At 35.6% G+C, this 20,278-nt stretch overlaps 1 protein-coding gene across 1 annotated transcript in view; it reads right to left on the bottom strand.

Moving 5' to 3' along the window:
• NDUFS4 (NADH:ubiquinone oxidoreductase subunit S4) overlaps positions 1-20,278 on the bottom strand; it is a 41,362-nt gene that overhangs the window by 1,379 nt on the left and 19,705 nt on the right. Inside the window, exons 3-4 of the mRNA XM_034440863.3 lie at positions 4,787-4,959; positions 1,687-1,760 (exon numbers count right to left, since the gene is read on the bottom strand). Coding sequence (XP_034296754.2) covers positions 1,687-1,760; positions 4,787-4,959 — 247 coding nt within the window. The remainder of the gene's footprint in view (positions 1-1,686; positions 1,761-4,786; positions 4,960-20,278) is intronic.

Below are 20,278 nucleotides of genomic sequence, written 5' to 3'. Positions count from 1 at the left end.
TCTTTTGGCCTATATTACTGTCAACATTATGCGTTATTAGGGACAATTTAAAAAGAATTTATTCTGAAGTAAATATATATTAAACAAGAAGGCAAACCTGGGTTAGGCTCCTAGGGATAATTTCAACTTTTGACTCTAGTTCAGGAATGAAACTGAATTTAATAACTGCATGTTTGCAGAGTGTTAGAAACAAGCACATAAAGAATCACAGGGTTTGGCATCATTTGATCTGCCTGAGAATCTCTGCACTCATGGGGCCTAATCATGGAATAAGTGAGACTTGTAAACCTAGATAAAGATGCCCTGGCACAGGCAGATGGTAAAATATCTCTCACTCGCATTCACTGGAATTAGGCCAATGTTCTTAGTTCTCACTTTAGCAAACTGATTTTCTTGTCAAATATTTGTAGGAAATGAGATAAAGTAAAATGTAGAGATTTAGTTTAACACCAACATTTATGGGATATGAATGCTTATAAGAACTACTCCCTAAAAATTCTCAGTCTATTTAAGATGTCAGGCGTAACATATTCAATATGTTTTAGTAAAAAAAAAATTGCTAAATCAACATTTTTGGTCCTGCAAAATGGAGGCAGATGACCCCTAGTTTAGATTTTGATCCAATAGCTGATCTTATCACTAAAAGCAACAATATTAATTACAAATACTTGTAATTTGATACTTAGATCAAATTACTTATTGGGAATCTGTTTCTTGGTGCTGGTTTTAATTTCTAAAGCCAAAAATGGCTATCTGCAGGACCATTTAGTACAGATGGATCCAACCACCACCAGCTTCCCTTCCCTCCCCCCCACATGACCATGTCCTCGTTAGAGATGCTAAAGATCCTCCCTCCAAAGACATTTTGGATTTTAAGAAATGTGTTTCTCAATATTAGCACTATGACACATCCATCTTGTCTATCTTGGTAAAATTGTGTCATAATGTAGGTAAGACAATTTTGGGTACAAAACCCCCATGAAACACAGCACCGGAGCTTGGTATCAATAAAAGTAAATATTTCCCTTTTCCAGTTGTGTCTGACTCTGGAGGGCGGTGCTCATCTCCATTTCTTAGTGTTGTCCATTTCCATTGTCCTGTGGACAGCATGACTATACACCAAGGGGGCACAGAACGCTGTTGCCTCCCATTGAAATGGTACTGGGAGCTCACCCCGTCACATAGCTCTCAAGTTCGAACCCGGTCTGTCAGCTTTCCAGCTGACAAGATCAGCATCTTTAACCGCTGAACCACCCTTTTGATATCAATATTCCAGAGTAAATTATACACAAGTGAAAAATCTGCCTGGGGTATTTGCAAAGTAAGACACCAATCACTCTATGCCAACCAGAGTGAGAATGGCTGAGAAAATGAGAGTCTAGGAAGGGACAACTGAATAATTTTTACTATTGACGAGGTTCAATATTTTTTATTATTAACAATATTGAGTGTTAATCCAAACTTCAATTTCAAGCAATATAAGATATTACTATTTGAATGTTCTATAGCAGTTCCTGTTGTAAATCACTATTTACACTAGTACTACTACCCACTCAACAGAACACATCTGCCAAGATGAAATTTCAGTCCCATGCCACTGTCATTTCTTTCTGCTAGTAGCTCAAACTCCCTCTCTCATTCAATAAGCATGCACTCATCAACTGCACTGTTTGCTGCTGTACATACCATTTTTTTCAGCAAATGCAATAGCATCTTCTTTTGTAGAAAACGTTAGTTGGATATTGGACAGAGGATCCGCTCTGTAAATAATAAAACATTATGGACACCAATCTAAAAGTTGCATTATGACTTCAGAAAAACTATTAAGATCTATCTGTTTTTTTTTTCCTAGTGCCAAAATGGCACAATGATTGGGCTCTGGTCGAAAGGAAATCCTCTTCCTATAGATTATCTTTGTATTGCTGAGAGAAAAGGCACACAAAGTTTCAACAGTCGCAAAGCTTCTTCAAAAGACAACTGGACTAAAGGTTCAAGATCTGAAGAAGCTTCTTGGATGAGAAGTGAAACGTTTTCAAGGAAAAAACTCCAAGAAAGTCCAGTTGACTTTTGAAAAAGCACTTTTGGGGCAACCATGATCTGGATCATTGAAAATCTCCATGGACAGTTTCAACAGAGATTCTTAATGGACAGATACAATAGTTAAGAAGCCACGTAGGGCTTTAATGAGCACTCTGAACGGAGTTGGGAAATCAAAGGGCAAACCCTCTGTTCTGAAACTGAGTGATAAAATTCACCAGTAAAATTCTAACAACCATATTCTGTACTCTTTGAAGCTTCACAATATATTGCAGTAATGCTGATTGGTAGTTCTTAAACATCACAGTATTTAGACCATTAAGAGATAACAAAACTGGGCAAAAAGTGAGTCTATAATAACAGTACTAATGATGCCTTACTTGGACCTTGAGGACAATCCTGTCCAGAACAGAAGGATTTTCAACTCCACAAATACAACGACCGTTAGCTCATAGCACTTTCATCTTGTTAGAGTTCAGCTTCTGTTTATTTGCTACCACCTAGCCCATTGTCAAAACCAGACACTGGTTCAGCAGCTCCATGGCCTCACCTGACTCATAAGGCAAGGGAAAAGTGTCATCGTATGCTGATCACATTTAACTCCAAATCCCTAGATGATCACACCTAGTAGTTTCAGAGTTGCTAAAGAAAAACAACAGATGGTATAGAATAGAATGGAAGCTTGTGGGTATAATACAAGTGTGCCTCAGGCCTGGCTGGAAATCCCACAGATTTTTAAAGAACAGATCTGGCTAGAACAACCACACAACCTTGCATGCATTCTTTTATCTATTTAAATTTAAATCATATTCTCTATCCAAGAATTGAGACAAATTGCTAGCTGCCTGCTTCTAATTCTGAAGTTTCACAACATTTGATGGTGGGTTAGAAATGTAATTTATTACACCAGAAAAAACAAACAAAAATAAACTAGTTTTTCTGTGTGCATTCTGATTTTTGATTTCTAAGAAGGAGGCTGAACCACAAAAGGGGCAAGAATTCTTAGCCTTCCATTTTCTGAGTAAGCCAAACATCCAAACCCACAGTCCGGCCTGAAATGTTAAACATGTGCTTACTTAATTTTTCAGAATATCTCTTTCATGAATAACACCACCACAATCACTAAAATAGAACTTCTAGTACTACCAAGGGAAGCATGATGAATTCTCAGAATTTATGAGAATAAATCTGTTACAACAACTTTGAAATTATGTAAAATGTGTCTCAAGGTCATTAAAGGCTGTGTGCAATTGCTTGGTTGCAAAAAGTCCTTTTGATCTGCAACTAAATCTTCATAAAATCTGCAGTACTTTCTTCAGAGATGGAGAACTAACTTTCTGACTTTAGAAAGCAAGGAGGTAGGTGACAGATAAAGACAGATTGTAAACCGAATGGCTTCTTTCACTGAGCCTTTTTATATAAAATTTAACGAATTATTAAAGCACTATGGAGATACTATCACATGGTATTATACAACAAAAATGCATCCACTCTCACACTGAAGTCAGTGAGTTTTGAGCTAAGAATCTGGGCAGTTATAATACAAGCGGGAAACTCTTATTTTTTTTACTGAAGTCCAAAATCCCATGCTGCTGCACTAAGAGAAATCAAGATTGATATTTTTTTCTTAAGGAAGACACAAACCTATCTAATATAGTAAAATAAGGTAAACCAAAAACGTTCCCAAATAATTGCTTCAGCCAGTATCTAAAGTGGCATAGTCCCCAAAGAAGAGGCATATTAATTCTAAAAATAAGAGAGTTAAGGAACCCGGGCAATTACTTTAAGAACCTAGATCAAGTATTACCTAAACTGGAAGCATCCCTACAGATACGTATCGGCTTGTCACGTCTGTTTGCAACTTTTAGCAATGCTTTCACTGGAATGCATTCTCTATCTGATTGAATTGATAAGATGAGGGGGTTTATCATGTTTATTCAATCTACAGATAAACCAAAAATTAGTTGGGATATAGTGATTATTTCACAGACATTGCTTAGTCACATGCAAAGGGAACAAATCAGATCCTGCAAATTACCACATAATCAGTGTTTTATCTGTAATTAGTAAATTATACCTTTTATTGTAATTTATTTAATTGTTGTGAATTGCCCAGATTCTGGGCTAAGATCCATTGGCTACAGTACATAAAAACAACTCTCTGCTTTGGCCTCACATTTCTTTATCAGAAAAAAATTATCCTAGCTTTCCCCCCACTTTCTGAAGCATTTTCTCATAGGTGCAGGGTCTGCTTTTTTCAAATCAACTGAGTATTGATCAATTGATTGGACAGAAATTGACCCACCAGGTTGTGGCTTGAGCCTGATGTCATGGGCTGAGACAGAGTGACTAGCCCAAAGTTACCCAGCTGGCTTTCATGCCTGAAGCGGGACTAGAACTTACAGTCTCCTGGCTTCTAACTGGATGCCTTCATCACTGGACAAAACTGATTCTTATGTAATTGAGCCAATAACAACAATTCAATCTTGTCTGACTTTTGGAATTTTCATGGCCTACTTAATGCAACTCCACATGGTCATTTGTACATTCGACCACCAGATGACTCCCTTTCTAGAGTGTGAGAATAGCTCCAATTTCACACTTAGAAGTTAATAAAAAATTCCCAAATAAAAAATAACATCCCTGGCAAAAACAATAATTTTATTAGCACTTTTAAAATCTAACCGTGCTTAATAAATGTCTGTATTAGTTGATGAAAGAATGAAAATGCTAACTATTTTATACTTACGAAGATGCCCAGCCCATCAATGGGTTTTCCCAGCGCTCCCTTGTATCAAACTCCATTTTCCATTTTTTCGTATTATTAACACCAGCTTGCATGGCATTACGGGCTGGAACAAAAATATAAGCTTTTCTTGTTTTAATATGCTCCTCTGGAACACCAGTTAGAGGGGTAATGTCCTATGAAAACAAGAAAAAAGAGATAAAACAAGTGCATTTTTAAAAATGCCAATGACCTATACTTTGAGGAAAGTTAATTTTCATTGAGAGGAATGAAACATGGAGTTTCCAAATCTATTCATCACTCATATTCAACGAATATTCAAGAGTCTTTTATGCATCTTACATAATCTTTCTGGAATTACAATTTTTTGCTGAATAGAAGATCATTAACATTTAAACCTCACGGGTGCTGCGGTACCATTGCAATGCATTGCTGTAAATATTTCTTCTGTAGTGTTTAGGCTAAAACATGTAGCTCTATTGGGCACCCCAGAAGTCTTACTGCAGCTTAACACCATGCATTTATCTCAGTGCCATGACTAAGCAGTTTTGCAATACCATTTCATGTAGTCCTTGTCCAGTGACTACCTTGCTGTGACTGTTCAGTTACAATTGTGATGACTCCAAATTCTATATTTCGCCTCCAAGTTCTACACCATACTTGACTTATGTTTTGAATCTACAGCTTTTGGTACTACCCAGTTGAATGAAGAATTCTGGAAAGCAAAAAAAGCATGCACATTTTTGTGCAATTTTGCTGATCGGATTACAAGTATCGACTAACGTTTGGAAGTTAGTTTTAGTTCTTATAGGCCAACACAACTGTTTCTGGTTTTAGCCAGTAATATACCGCATTAATGGAATTGGAGTGATATGATTAAAGCTCAATAAGCTAGATATTTTTGCATAGTTTTGAAGCCAGCCCTTGGTGTTACAAAAGGTATTCTCTATAATTTGAATCCCAATCTTCTAACATCTGTTGACAAAAGCTCAGATTATCAAATGCTTCCTCCCAAAACGACCACATTAACCTAGCAGGGTAATTCAAAACTACCACCTACTTTAGATTTTTGCCTGCACAATGCCAATGGGAATGGCTTGGACCTCTTTCTTCTGCCTGTCTCCAAAACAAAGGCTGATCTGATGCAAGTCCAACTCTTGGCAGACAGAGGTAATCCAAACCAGTGATGACATGACTTAAATTTAAGGAGGCAAACAAATTTAAATAGCACACTGGGATTTTTAAAAAATAAGCCTCCAGCTACCAACCTCAGTGTATCTGCTGTCAAAGACTTTAAAAGCTGCTCTCAGCAGATCATTCCTGGAAAAGGGGAAACATGTCTTCCACTCCCTCCTCCCCTTTTTGTTTCACTTTATAAAATCAACTCAGAGAGATCAGCCACAACTGCCAAGTGTGAAATGTTTGTCTTGCATTTAGAACTAAAGGGGGAAAAAACCCACAGGAAATTACAACAACGCATAAAAGCTGAGCTCAGACTACCTAAAGCAAACTGTCAAAATATTTTAACAATTTAATCATAAATGTTTTCTTTGAGTCCAAATAGTGTTTATATTAAATTCCAGACTAGTCAAAATATGAAGACACACCAATTATTTAGTCAAAAAGTTGCAACATACAAAACTACACTCTCTTCCGACAGACAGGCATTTATTTTATTGCTTTAAAAAAAAGTATTGCAAAGGTTGTTTGATTAGGCAATCAATTGTACTACTTCACACAATTTGTTTCACCTATGGTAAAAATAAGGCGAGGTTTAACTGTTGCAGCTTGTCTGTTTATAAAAACTAACTGGCAATTTATTCACATTCACACAGATAAATTCTTAAAGTTAGGATTTGTGTGCCCCTGCATAAATATGTAACTGACAAAAAAGTAGTTTTTACTGATTCTAAAAGGGATGCCACAAAACATGCAGACATATACATTAAGGAAAAATGACAAAAATTAACAAAAATAGAAGTACCTAACCTTCATACTATTTACTCTTGAAATAAACTATGTTATGCAAAGTGTAGAAAAGTATTAAGAAATTGTAAAGAAAAAAAACCCTAAACATGAGAGGAGAAAAAGAAAATTAGCTAAATTTAGTTTACACCAACACCATTCATGTATTTCCCTACATTTTTTTTCCATTGTTCCAGAATGCCGTCGTACCGCTCCATATGCTGCTTTTTAAACTTCTCATGCCCTTTTTTTGAAGGACCTCATCAACTCCATTCCAATCACCACTTTCAACTGGGAAGTGATTAAAGCATGAGTGACAATGACCATGTCCATATATCACTTCATATGTTGCTTTTTGATCTTTTAAATTTACTACTTTTTTTGTAAGATTCATCAGTTCCATCCAACTATAATTTTCTTGATTCTTTCCATTCTCTTGACTTGTTCACTCTGCTTCCAGGTATTTGTTTTATGATTCAGTCCTCATATGTTCTGTCTATATGACCAAACCACAACAATTTATGTCTTTGAATTCTTTTGCATTCAGCCTTCCTTCCTTCCTTCCTTCCTTCCTTCCTTCCTTCCTTCCTTCCTTCCTTCCTTCCTTCCTTCCTCCCTCCCTCCCTCCCTCCCTTCCTTCCTTCCATCAGTTTCAGCATATTTTGGCCACAAGCATAGTCAATGCTACAGTCAAAGCCCAGTTTTAATGCACGTAATATCCTGCCATTCTATACAAACTAGAATCTTTAGAAACTACTTTGCAAACCGTAAGATACATAAAATATGCTTTGAATGCAATAGCCATAAAGGTGTTCTTGGAAATAATGTGTGGCTACAGCCCAGTGCATTTTTTTAGCTGCCATGTGCATCTTAAAACAACGAAAAGAAGAAAAAGGAAGTTGGGTGGAGAAGGCAGCTGCAAGATGGGGCTAGGAGCAGCTTCTCCCATTTGCCATCTGGTTAATGAGATTTTTGTGAATGGCCAGTGACAATGATTTTGCACATGTATAAGCCTCCTCGTGGCAGTTTGTTAAGAGTTCCCATGGTATGATTCCAGATCCCAAATGTGTTTACCAGTCTTCAAAAGCTACTCCTGCAAAATTTCCAGATCTTTATTGACCCCAGAGATATATTTGGATAAGCGTGCATCTGAAATTAAGCCATCAAGGAGAAAATATTGCAACTTCATTTTACATCTTTCTGAATTTTCTTCCTGAACCAGAAAGAGAATATTTTATAAGTAATCACATCTCATGTCGAATACATGAAAAGTATAATTCAATGAGAATATCCCATTAAAGGAAATTAGATCCCTACTTGAAATAAACAAGGAATGTATTAGGCTGTTTACCCATGTGGTACTTGGGTAAGAACGGGTTCAATCCACAATTTCCCTGCATTTGTCTCCAATGGAGGCTATGAGAAATTAAGACCATTTTGACTAAAAGTAGACACAATAAGGGAAGGCAATCATTCCCTATATTCATTTTTTTTTAAATGAAACCTTTTCTGGTTTTCTCAGATATCACCAGGACACATTTTCCACAGGCCTTCACCCAGGACACTTACAAAGAAAACACTGGATACAGAAGTATAGCAAGATACATGCCTTATAAAAATTCCTAGCATTTGCAAATTATTTTTCAATCTCAGTTTTCACTCCACTAAATCAACTTGCACAATAGATGCACGTTTAAATACAGTGGATCACAATGTTAAGATACTTAGGCCTATAGATTGTGCTTTACCAAATAGCAACCATGAAGAGGTATACATTAGAAGCTGCAATTTAACAGAAAAAAAAACAAATGTGAGCCACCATTTCTTCCATGGGAAAAAAAGAACATAAAGACCTGTTTTGCAAGGCTGGAGGGACTAATCTGCTTAACTACCGTAATGTGTGTCACTCAGGAGCATTTCACGACCAAAAGCCAGACATCTGAACACTAGCCTGCTGGAATAAATTTCATCATTTAACATAATAAATAAACTTAACTTTTAAATAAATACCAATCATGCTCTTGTATTTTTTTGACAAATCACTAATAATCATATTTTCTTCCATTAGAAATTTTTATTGATCTTGAATACCGAGAAGCATGTTGAATGGATAAAAAAAAAAAAAATTGTAGGAGCTATGACTCATACTAGAAACCAGGGTGGATAAAAATCAATGATTTTTTTAAAAAAATAAAAAAAATCAGATTTTTTTAATTTAAATCGGATTTTTTTGATTTTTATTGAATTTATTTTAATAAACAACTTTTGGGGTAAATATCGTAAGATAGTTTTCTATTTAAGATACATAAATAATTTAGTTTATTCAGCATGAAATGGAGCTTAGTAATGTAGCATGAGGCTGTATATTCTGCAACGCTGGGACTATCGGTGAGTCAACAGTGGGTCAAAGGAGTAGCAGAGATGACAGTTGCTCTTTAAAAATTATGACTTAAATCGAGTTGATTTAAATCAAGCCTTTTTACTAGTGATTTAAATCATTGTGATTAAATCAAATTGTGATTTAAATCAACTCGATTTAAATCAAATCCACCATGCTAGAAACTGACATTTTGAACATAAACCTCTTTTGATTTAAGGAAAAATAGATCTGACTAAAAAATAAAATATTCACTTAGTTCATTCTTAAACCCCAGGAATAACATCTTCCTACTCCAAGTTGCATTTGGAAAATGTATTACAATCTATTATAGTTATTTCATCCACACAACTTTTAGCTGCTGACCAAAGAAATGGTCTTTTTAGTTACATTTAAAGGGGTTAAATCTCCTGCTTCTAGATGCCATTTAAAATATTTTAGATGTTGGGAGGAAAAAAAACTAAATTCAATTCTCCACTGTGTCACCAAGTACTTTGTTCCAAATTCAAGACCTTAGTGAAAGTACCAGTGAACCAAATGGCTGCAACACTATGGTTGGGAGAAGTTGTTTAAAAATTTCCTTAGCTTCATGATTTCAAGTTCACTCTCCTTTAATTATTGGCAACACAGAATGTGTGGGAGTTCTTTGATACACACTTGATGTATATGTATATTTCAAGATGTTTAATGAAGAAATGGGAAAAGATCAACTGGAAAACTATATATAAAATGAATTAGTATGGCCCATAATTCTTTCTATTTTGAAGCTTATTCTCAGATGTAGTGATCTAAAGGAGAAATATTAAATATTCCTATTTGTTTTCGTTTTTAAAGAGTTAAATATCCTGTAATAGAACTCTTGGTGATTTAAGAAACTAGTATATAGAGTTCAAATCTTTATACCATGTACTTCCCCAAAGGAAGGGGGAACCAATGGAATTACTGACTCAAAACAACAACAACAGTGGAATAATGTCCATTACTATGATCTTGCTTTAGTTCTCAAATCACTTTGGCCAACTTATTATGGCACACAAGTTCACAAGGTGAAGTATTAAGTAACACGGTAGAAGTAAGGAATAAGTCAGAATAAAATCTTGATTCTGCCCCCAGTTATTTATGGATATTTAAGTGTCAGCAGTTTGTGTTTCAAGAGACAGAAATACATCCAAAATTTCCATCTGCACAATCCCAAAGAGACTGTATAGCATCCATGTGAGCAAGTAGCTGTTTAACATTTTCCTCCTCTCTAAATAAAGGAAGCTGGCAACAAGTGACGGGAAGTTGATGTCAAAATGCAGAAAACCTCCCAGCAAGCTCCCAGCAGCCACCCAAGATTCTGAAACTTGCTAGCTGCCCTCTTTTCAATGCCAGAATTTCACACATTTCAATGACCATTATGACTTCAAAGAATCAAATTTTCATCATTGTCCATCATCTGCCAGTTGATTTGTATAAAGAAGTTCTGCATGCACTCAAGACAAAAGGCTCCTTCCTTCCATGGCTATGTATCAAGTTTAAAAGTACTGTTTGTGACAGTTGTGTCTGTGGTAAATTGGGATAACACTGAAGAAGTGCAGCTGCTCTGCAGGAGCCTCCTTTTTGGCTGCATTTCAGTTAAATAAAAACTGAATAATTAGTCTCTGCTTTTATTAAACTGAAAAAATGCCAGTGGCCTTCATAATTACTTCCGGTTCCCTAGCCTACTTCAACTCCATAATAGATCCTTGGATTAAAAAGAAGGGGGATTAAAGACCAACAACCTCCCATATTTTTTAGACAAAAGGTAGCCCAAAGATGCAAATATAAAACTGAGACCACAAAGGTCTCAGCAAAGTTTGCTTTGCTAAAATGGGCACCTGAACAAAGTGAACATTAAACAAAGTCGTATAACAAATTTTATCTGTTGACCTTCAAAAATACTAATGTGAAAAATCGGGTTACATTCGTTTAGTTGCTTTTCCCGTTACATTGCAGCCTTCTCCTACCTTTGATAGATCTCCATCATTTCCAGCTAGGATGGTCCTGTTGCATTTAAATATAACTATAGATCTGCTGGCTAAAAGCAGAGGAAACTACAGGCCCTCAAGACTGAACTATGTAGTCAGGCTTGGAGCTCCCAGCAAGCAGACTTACTCAGATGGCTCCATTGTTCAGGCGCCCATTTTTATCCTCCCTCTCCTAGGGTTTGGATTTTGTTTTTATATTTATGAACATGGATTTTTATTTTGTTATTTTTATTTGTTGTTTTTTGCACCACACAGAGTCACTTTCGGTGAGATTGATGGCTGTATAAATTTAATAAATAAATTTGAAAAGATATTGAATTCAGGCAGACATGCAATTTCTCCTACAAAAAGAAGCGAAGAAAAGTTATAAAAACAGGCTTTCTGTGAGGAGAAGTGACCGAAGTATGTTCCTTCCAATACAACACTGTTCAGTTGTGAGTTAATTCACATAAACAAAACAGGTGCAAACAGATGCTTTAGCATCTCTGCCCGGTACTCCTCCCTCCACTGGCACTATAACTAAACTATAAAAATACTCTTAGAACATGTATCCTCTGAAGCATTTGGATATAGACTAATTCCTTCTTCACATTAATTCACTCTTTGTGCATTTATCCACAAGCGCAATAAATTCCACTAATAAATTTCATAGAATCTTAGGGATGGAAGAGACTTTGGAGGTCTTCTAATCCAATACCCTGCTCAGGGCAGGAGTCTTATACCATCCCAGTCAAATAGTTGTCCAGTCTATTTTTGAAAATCTGCAGTGATGGCAAGCTATTCCATTGATTAATTGCTCTTACTGTTAAAGGTGAAATTTTTCCTTACTTCTACCTTGTGTCTCTCTATTACAAGCTTCTGCCCATTACTTCTTGGCTTGCCCTCTGGTGTCCTAGAGCAGGGGTCTCCAACCTTGGCAGCTTTAAGACTTGTGGACTTCAACTCCCAGAATTCTGCTTCCAGAACTTCCAGCTTTGCTGACTGAGGAACTCCACAAGTCTTAAAGCTGCCAAGGTTGGAGACCCCTGCCCTAGAGAATAAATAAATCCTTTCTTCTTTGTGGCCTCCTCTCAAGTACTGAAAGACAGCTATGTACCCCCTGATTCTTCTCTTTGATAGACATATCTAGATCTCTCAATCGTTCGTCATCCAGTCTTTTTATCATCTTTGTTGCTCTTCTCTACGTACTTTCCAGGGTCTCAACATCCTTTTTGTATGGTGGTGACCACAACTGGATGCAGTATTCCAAGTGTGGTCTCACCCATGCAGTGTAAAGAAATACTTTCATTTCTTGGTGTCTTGACACTAAAGCTTTGTTGATACAGCCTAGGACTGCATTGGCTTTTTTTTTTGGCAGCTGTAGTTGCTAAGAGTCAACAATAACTTGATGGCACATCATCAAAATAATAATTATTGCTATGCCTGGCAATTTTGTAGACAGACTACACTGGACAGTAGTCAATACAAAGAAAAAACTGTGAAAAACTAGATTATACAATTATGATAAATGCCATATTTTCTAACATAAATTTTTAGCTGTAAAGGATTATGTACTATTGCCACCAGTCTGGATCACAATTAGTATTATTTGCTACATTAAATGCTGTTAAAAGTTAAAAGGAAATGATTGCTATTGCTTTAAGATGTTCCTATCAGGTATTCTTCAAACATTTAATTTTGAATATGTGCTCTAATAATGAATGCAGATCTCTGCACTGCACAAAATTTTGTCCTTTGAATCTATTATTGGTGCTGTGCAGGTCTAATCTTTCTTAAATCTAGAATTGTCATATAGCATCTTGTGGGAGGTTGCAAGCAATTAAATGGGAGACAGCATATTTTTAAAACAAACAAGAAAACAAACCCACCTTTCAGGCTTATGCAAGCAATGTGAAAACTCATGCAGGGGTTTACTCTTCATTTTGCTTTTGTAAGCTGATAGTCGGCAGTTGCTTTACCACAAAGTGGTAAATCACACATTTAAGTATAATCACACATGTGATTATACTTAAAATATTGAAAGTGATACATTTATTTCTTGTCTATTCTAATATAACTTAAACCATTAATTTTATTAATGGGCAGTATCCTACAAATTTAGCAATTTTGGAATACAACGAACCTTGACCACTGATATCTCAAAAATATTTAAATGATCTAATAAAAAAAATAGCTAGTTGCAATTATTATCTAGGCACAAAAGACAACATATATCCACATGGTGAAACAAGTTCTCAGAGAGTTCAAGAAAATTAAGAACACCTAAACAAGAACAGTATAATACAGTTCAATGATGCACCAATAATTACACAACATGGAAGGATCAGAAAATCTGAAATATCAAGATTGAGTTCTTTGGATGTTCTTTTAAAAGTCTGCAAATGTTGATGTTTTAGTTTTAGGTATTATTGCAGGACTTATATGTTTTTGAAGCCTCATCTGTTAAGACATTCTCTTTTTCTATAGATTCCCATACTATAATACAAACTGTTGTGGACAGACACAATAACAAGCCCCAAATAATATGATTTCCATACCCAGCAGGTAGTCAGGGCAGAAAAGAATTAACACAATTATTCTGTTAAGAGAGGACACAATGGTGTATAGTTATATAATATTAGCATTTCACACAGCTTTGCTTTAGCAATGATATGGCTACTAGCTCTTTAAAATGTCACTCTATTTTGTCATCTAATATCTAGTATTTTGAGAATTCCATTAAAAATAATCCATTAAAAATAGTGTGGTTTTTCTTTTTAACATGACATTTAATTTGGTCTTGTTTCTTAGAGTAAACCTCAAATTTTCACTTAAAAATATACCAACTTGGATCAAATTGATTGAGAATTTACAAGGGTAAGAAAGGTTAAAAAAAAAACTTTTCAAGGATTTGCAATGTTCCAACATGTCTTTCCTATTGGTTTTACACCAGCCAGAAACTCCTGGGTGAGGATATGATGAGATTTGGACTGAAGTGTCATCAATAGCTGATTATACCCAAGTATCTCTCATTAAATCCAGATGATCTCAATTAAAGCTTGAAGAAACGCTAATAAACTAAAATCCAATATAGACAACATGAAAAAACTGTTGTAGATGGTATATCCAACTATCCAATTATATTGTACTCAACCGAGTTACACTCTTAAATTACAAGCATCTGTGAACCAAAAGTACATTTGCATTTTCCCTTTAGGTGATGTCAGAATAAAAAAAAATCCCCTCCCAAACCTCATTTTCTTTGGAACTCTTATAAAATTTATAAGATGTTAATTTGCTGCATAATTTTGTTGGCAAATCATGCTACTAGTATTTGACAGCAAGATGGCAGAGAGCTCTGGATACTGCAAATAGGCCTTAACACAACAGTATATTACACCAATATTTGAGCCGAAATGAGTTTATTTATTATTTATTTATTTATTTTATTATTATTTAAACTTATATACCGCCCTTCTCCCGAAGGACTCAGGGCGGTGCACAGCCAAAATTAAAATACATACAATACAAAATTTTAAATAATTTAAAAACAGAATTAAATCGAATTGGCTTCCCAAAATATTAAAACCCATTACCCTTAAAATAACCCATTAAAATTTTAAGCCAGCCCAGCTTGCTGAAATAGGAAGGTCTTCAAAGCTCGACGGAAGGTCCGGAGGTCCGGGATTAGTCGTATTCCTGGGGGTAGCTCATTCCAGAGGGCGGGTGCCCCCACAGAGAAGGCTCTCCCCCTGGGGGTCGTCAGTCAGCATTGCTTGACCGACGGCACCCTAAGGAGGCCCTCTCTGTGGGACCGAGTTGGCCGGTGGGAGGTTATCGGTGGCAGAAGGTGGTCTCGCAAATAACCGGGCCCTAAGCCATGGAGCGCTTTAAAGGTGAGAACCAATACCTTGAAGCGCACCCGGAAGACCACTGGAAGCCAGTGCAGCTCGCGCAGGCAAGGTGTCACATGGGAGCGCCATGTCGCCCCCATAATTACCCGTGCGGCCGCATTCTGGACCAGCTGGAGCTTCCGAGTGCTCCTCAAGGGGAGCCCCATGTAGAGAGCATTGCAGTAAACATATATACATAGTTACTGGGTAGAGTACACATAGTTGTATACAGTACACACAGTCACTCATGCCTTTGTGACCTCTCCTCTGGATTACTGCAACACATTCTACATGGGTCTGCCCTTGAAGGTATCTGCTGGGGCAGAATGTAGCTGCACAAGTAGTAAAATGGGGTCAGATATTCGACAAATCTAACACCACTGCCACATGAACTGCACTGACTGCCAGTGTGCATCCAGATGCAATTCAAGATGCTGGTTATCACATTTAAAACTTTTCATGGCTTGGAACTGGGTTACTTAAGGAACCATCTTCTCCCAGTCATTTCTATCCATCCAATTTGGTTTGGCAGGTTGGGCATGTTTCAGGTCCCATCAGCCAATGAATGTTGGACATTGCAGATCAGGAGATATGCCTTCTCTGCCATAGACCCTACGCTCTGGAATATTCTCCTCTCAGAAACTAGTATGACCTAAACCCATTGGCCTTTTGGAAGGCTGTGAAGACCTGATTATGTATCTGACTGACTGGGGAATTCTGGGAGTTGAAAATGACACATCTTAAAATCGCCAGTTTTGTTAAAGCATGCAATTTGTTACAGATTTGAATATTAATTCATTTCTATAATTACAACAAGTAGGTTCAAGACCCTGATTGGAGAGTCTTCATATAAATAGGGGCACAAAAAAAGAATGCCTATTGTTACCCAGTTTATTTAAGCTTCTATACATATACTAGCTCAGGAAAAATAGGAAAAAAGTCTGTGACAGAGAAGGCACATCTCCTGATCTGCAATGTATAAAAAATGCCTATTTATTTATTTGCAGATACATGCTTATAAATGTAAAAAAATGTGCAAGCTGCCAAATATGTCATTTGTTCAATAAAATAATGACAGACAGCCTTCTGTTCTATTAATACTGGAAAATTGTAAGAATAACTTCAAGAAATTACTTGCAATATGTTATATCAGAGCTTAAGTTTGTTTTTACTTGTATTGTTAGGGAATGTTGTATTTAGTCCTGAACCAATCATGAGCCACTCATTCTGTTAGCCATGTTAGTCATGATCCAATCATTCTCTGTTAGCCTTACAGTTCTCTGTAGCTGCTTTTCACCACAGGAAGTTGGGGACTATTAAATTGCTTCACCCTGGGAGCCGAGAGATCCTGTTGGTTTCTGAGGGAATTTAGGCTTATTCCTGAGGTTCTGATATGCTGGTTGTCTGAGGCCTCAGATATGAGGACTCCTTCTACATGTGGAACCCAAAGAGCCCTTTGGTTTTCTAAGGATTTCCAGGAGATAAAATGGCATCAGATATGCCTACAACATTACTGGAGGAAGATGAATATCAAATCTGATGAACAAAATCAAAATTTTCTATTAAGGTTTCCTTCATCGCAATAAGGACAGTGAAACTTATTTTTCCACTCACACTACAGATAGCCAACCAGCAGCCTTGTTAAGGGTACTGTAGATCAGATATTTCCTGAGGAGAAAGTAGGGAAAAAAATCTACAAGATTGATGTAAAGAATCTTTTTAAAAAGCATTTATACAACCACCAATCTTATAACCAACTCTGGACTGCTCTCAATCAATATTCCCAGCACCTGTAAAAAAAAATCACTCAGATCTGTTTGGTTGGTTATCTTTTGGGTTTCGTTCTTTTGCAATTGCTTGATTATTGCCTTTAAAAGTTCCAAGTAATCAGTTCAATACAAGTAGACATTACGAGCATAATCGAGCCCAAAATTTCTGTTGCTAAGTGAGACATTTGTTAAATGAATTTTGTCCCATTTTACGACTTTTCTTGCTACAGTTAAGTGAATAACTGCAGTTGTAAAGTTAGTAATATGATTGTTAAATGAATTTGGCTTCCTCACTTTGCTTGTCAGAAGATTGCAAAAGGGGATTACATGACCCCAGGACAGTGCAACAATCATAAATATGAGTTAATTGCCAAGCATCTCAATTTTGATCACATGACCTTTGAAATACTGCAACAGATGTAAGTGTGAAAAATAGTCATGTCACTTTTTTCAGTATCATTGTAACTTTGGTCACTAAATGAACTATTGTAAGTCTAGGACTACCTGTATCAGAGCGCAGATATGAGGATTTCACAGAACCAGTAACTATAAAAGGAAGTTGAATTGAGTATGTTTAGTAAAACAAACTGTCACAAATACAAACCCAGTTTGTGGGGGCAATAAGCTGACTTTGTATAAATATACAAAAGTATGAAGGCTATTGCTTAATGCATTGTAAACCGCCCTGAGTCTCCGGAGAAGGGCGGCATATAAATCAAATTAAAAAAAAAAAATTAGTTTCAAATGAATCAAGTCCAATTATTCCTTCATAATATCTAGCTCTCAATAATTATCATAATTAAAACATCTGAATAACATTATATCTTTATTTCTATTTAATAGAGAGACAATCTCAATAATATAAAAAAGCTTAATACTGCAGTAAACATGACAGATTCTGTTGAAATGCTTTTAATTTTTTTTGTCTAGCATAGAATTTTTTTTAAAAAAATTATCTTTAAAACCTAATCAAAGCAAATAACCAGAAATTGATTCTGAAAATAACTCACAAAATTTCACAATCTTTTGTGATTGTGTTGATAGGCCTGCAAAGAAATTAACAGATATTTACAGATTCAACAGTAAGATAGTTTACTTGGTTTAGAGTTTTTCTGAAATTGTAATATATGTTATGATTCTTGCTTTTGGTTAAATAGGAACTTTTTCTTTGCATATACATCAATGCAATATAAGAATCTGATAATTATTGTTAGTTACTCATTTGTTACAATAACAAAATTTAAAATAAACATATTGTAGTTCAATTAATGAGTGATATTTAAGTGGGAAAAATGATTCCAGATAAAAAGTAACACAAAGAACACTGAAAACTCACTATAAAGGGGGGACATATACATCTATATCCTAATATATTCATTATTTATCTGCTAAATTAATATTATCCTTAACTGATCTGTAAATCTCATGCTACACAAAATTGCACGGTTTAAATATTTAGAAATCACATTTGTGTTCGTACGGTGTATAAACACACACGTTTGTACATTCTCAATTTTTATTTGTTCTTCCCACCTTGGTTACACACACACACACACACACACATATACACACACACACACACACACACATATACATAGATACATGTATGTATGTATGTATGTATGTATGTATGTTTATTTTTTCTTTTAGTTTTGTATTTTTTTAAAAAGATACTTTGTGTTTTTCTTTAACAAAAATTATCAGAATTCCCTCTCCCTATAACTCATAAATAAACCATGTGTCATTATCAGGCATTGTTCTTCAAATGAAACCCTACTGTGAGAGTCTGCAGATTGTAGATAACAGAAAGAGGCCCCTTTTTGGGGATAGTGGTCTTGTGGGGGGAATGCCCTTCCTAGATAGGATCTGTCTGAATTTTCTTTAGTACTTTAGTACTTTTTCTTTTTACCTTTAGTTTAGGTAAAAACTATTGCTCTTTAGTATGGTTTTTGAAGTCATGGCTTCTTAAAATGTTAGACTTAGTTGTGTTTAATTTTACTGCTTAAACACCTTTACTGATACTGTGTTTTATATTGTAATAGAATCTTTATTGCTAACTTTTAATTTTATTAATATTTAATTTCTCCAAAGTTGTGGAGTATCGCAGAAATATTAATATAAATAGCAAAGTCAAACACAAAAAATAAAATAGATGTCTTGCAGAATACATGCTTCAAATGGAACAATATTAAGAACTAAACATATGTATTCAACATTAAACATTTAAAAGACTGCTCCAAACTGCCATCACACTACCGTCTGAGTTATTCTTTGATGTAAAGCAAAGAAACTCATGAATTAAAAAAGACTCCTGTCTGCCCTTCAAAGAGAAATATCCTTTGACCCAGTGCTCCAGACTAAAGCCTTGAAATATCAGCACAAGAACCTTCTATGAGAAAAATCCAGACAAAACAGACACTTGATTTTTTTTTTTTTAAAAGCTCAATCTAATTTGTTCCTATGTCCCAAAAGAGATAGCAGTGCCAATGTGAAATTGAACAGGCAAAATAAAACTTCTGTTCACTTTGCAAACCAAATGCAAATATAGTATGCACAAAAAAAACGTCAGGTTACAAATTCAAAATAATAGCCTTATCCTCTGAAAAATCTGTCAGATTAGTTTTTGCAATGGAGAAGAATATGTGCATTTCTTTTATCACCTTTTCAATTAAAATATATTCCTTTTAAACAATAAAACTCTCTCTCTCTATATATATTAATTTTGTTATTTGAACTGCGACAGTTACAGATATAGACTGTCGTCTAGCAGAATCTTCGCTGCCTGCAGTCATTTTACAGAAAGCTCTGTATCACTAGCCAGTTAGCTGAGCTAGCTAACACTGCCACATGTTTAATCACAGTAATTACTTACAAAAGCAAGTGGCAGCAAGCACCGGAGGCTGAATTGAGATATGTTATTCTAATTAAAGAGAGAATTAATTGACAAGTAATGAATTGCAATGAATTAGCGATCTTTTTTTTTTTTAAAAAAAAAAACCCGAATATATTTATCTAAATATAAATGTGCATGCATTGGCTTAGAGGATGGCTTTAATACCTGCATAATTATCATGTTTGTTTTTCTTTTCTTAATGTTACTTTGCGGTGTTTTCTGCAGTAGACAAATATTTGCAAGTTACAATCAAGCTGTACTTACTATAAAAGATGTGTACATCAGTGGTGGGTTGCCCCCGGTTCGGACTGGTTCTATAGAACCGGTAGTAAAACTGGAGGGAGGCTCCGCCCACACACCCCGACGTCATCAAAACGCTTCTGCACATGCACAGAAGTGTGTGGCCCCAGTCCAAACCGGTAGTAAAGGTAAGTAGAACCCACCCCTGGTATACATTATATCAAAAGGTAGTATTCTGATAATTGTAATAGTTTTAATATCTACTTTAAGAACACTTTTGAAAATTTGTGGCAGACAAAAAAACATGTGAAATATTGTACTGTTTCTACTAAGAAAATGTTTGATAAACATATCGAAATAACCATGTTCC

The sequence above is a fragment of the Pantherophis guttatus genome, chromosome 2, assembly GCF_059756535.1.
Source record: "Pantherophis guttatus breed Tessera chromosome 2, ASM5975653v1, whole genome shotgun sequence".
NCBI classification, from domain to species: domain Eukaryota; kingdom Metazoa; phylum Chordata; class Lepidosauria; order Squamata; family Colubridae; genus Pantherophis; species Pantherophis guttatus.
Note: the sequence above shows the minus strand (reverse complement) of the source record. Positions and strands in the feature narration are given on the sequence as shown.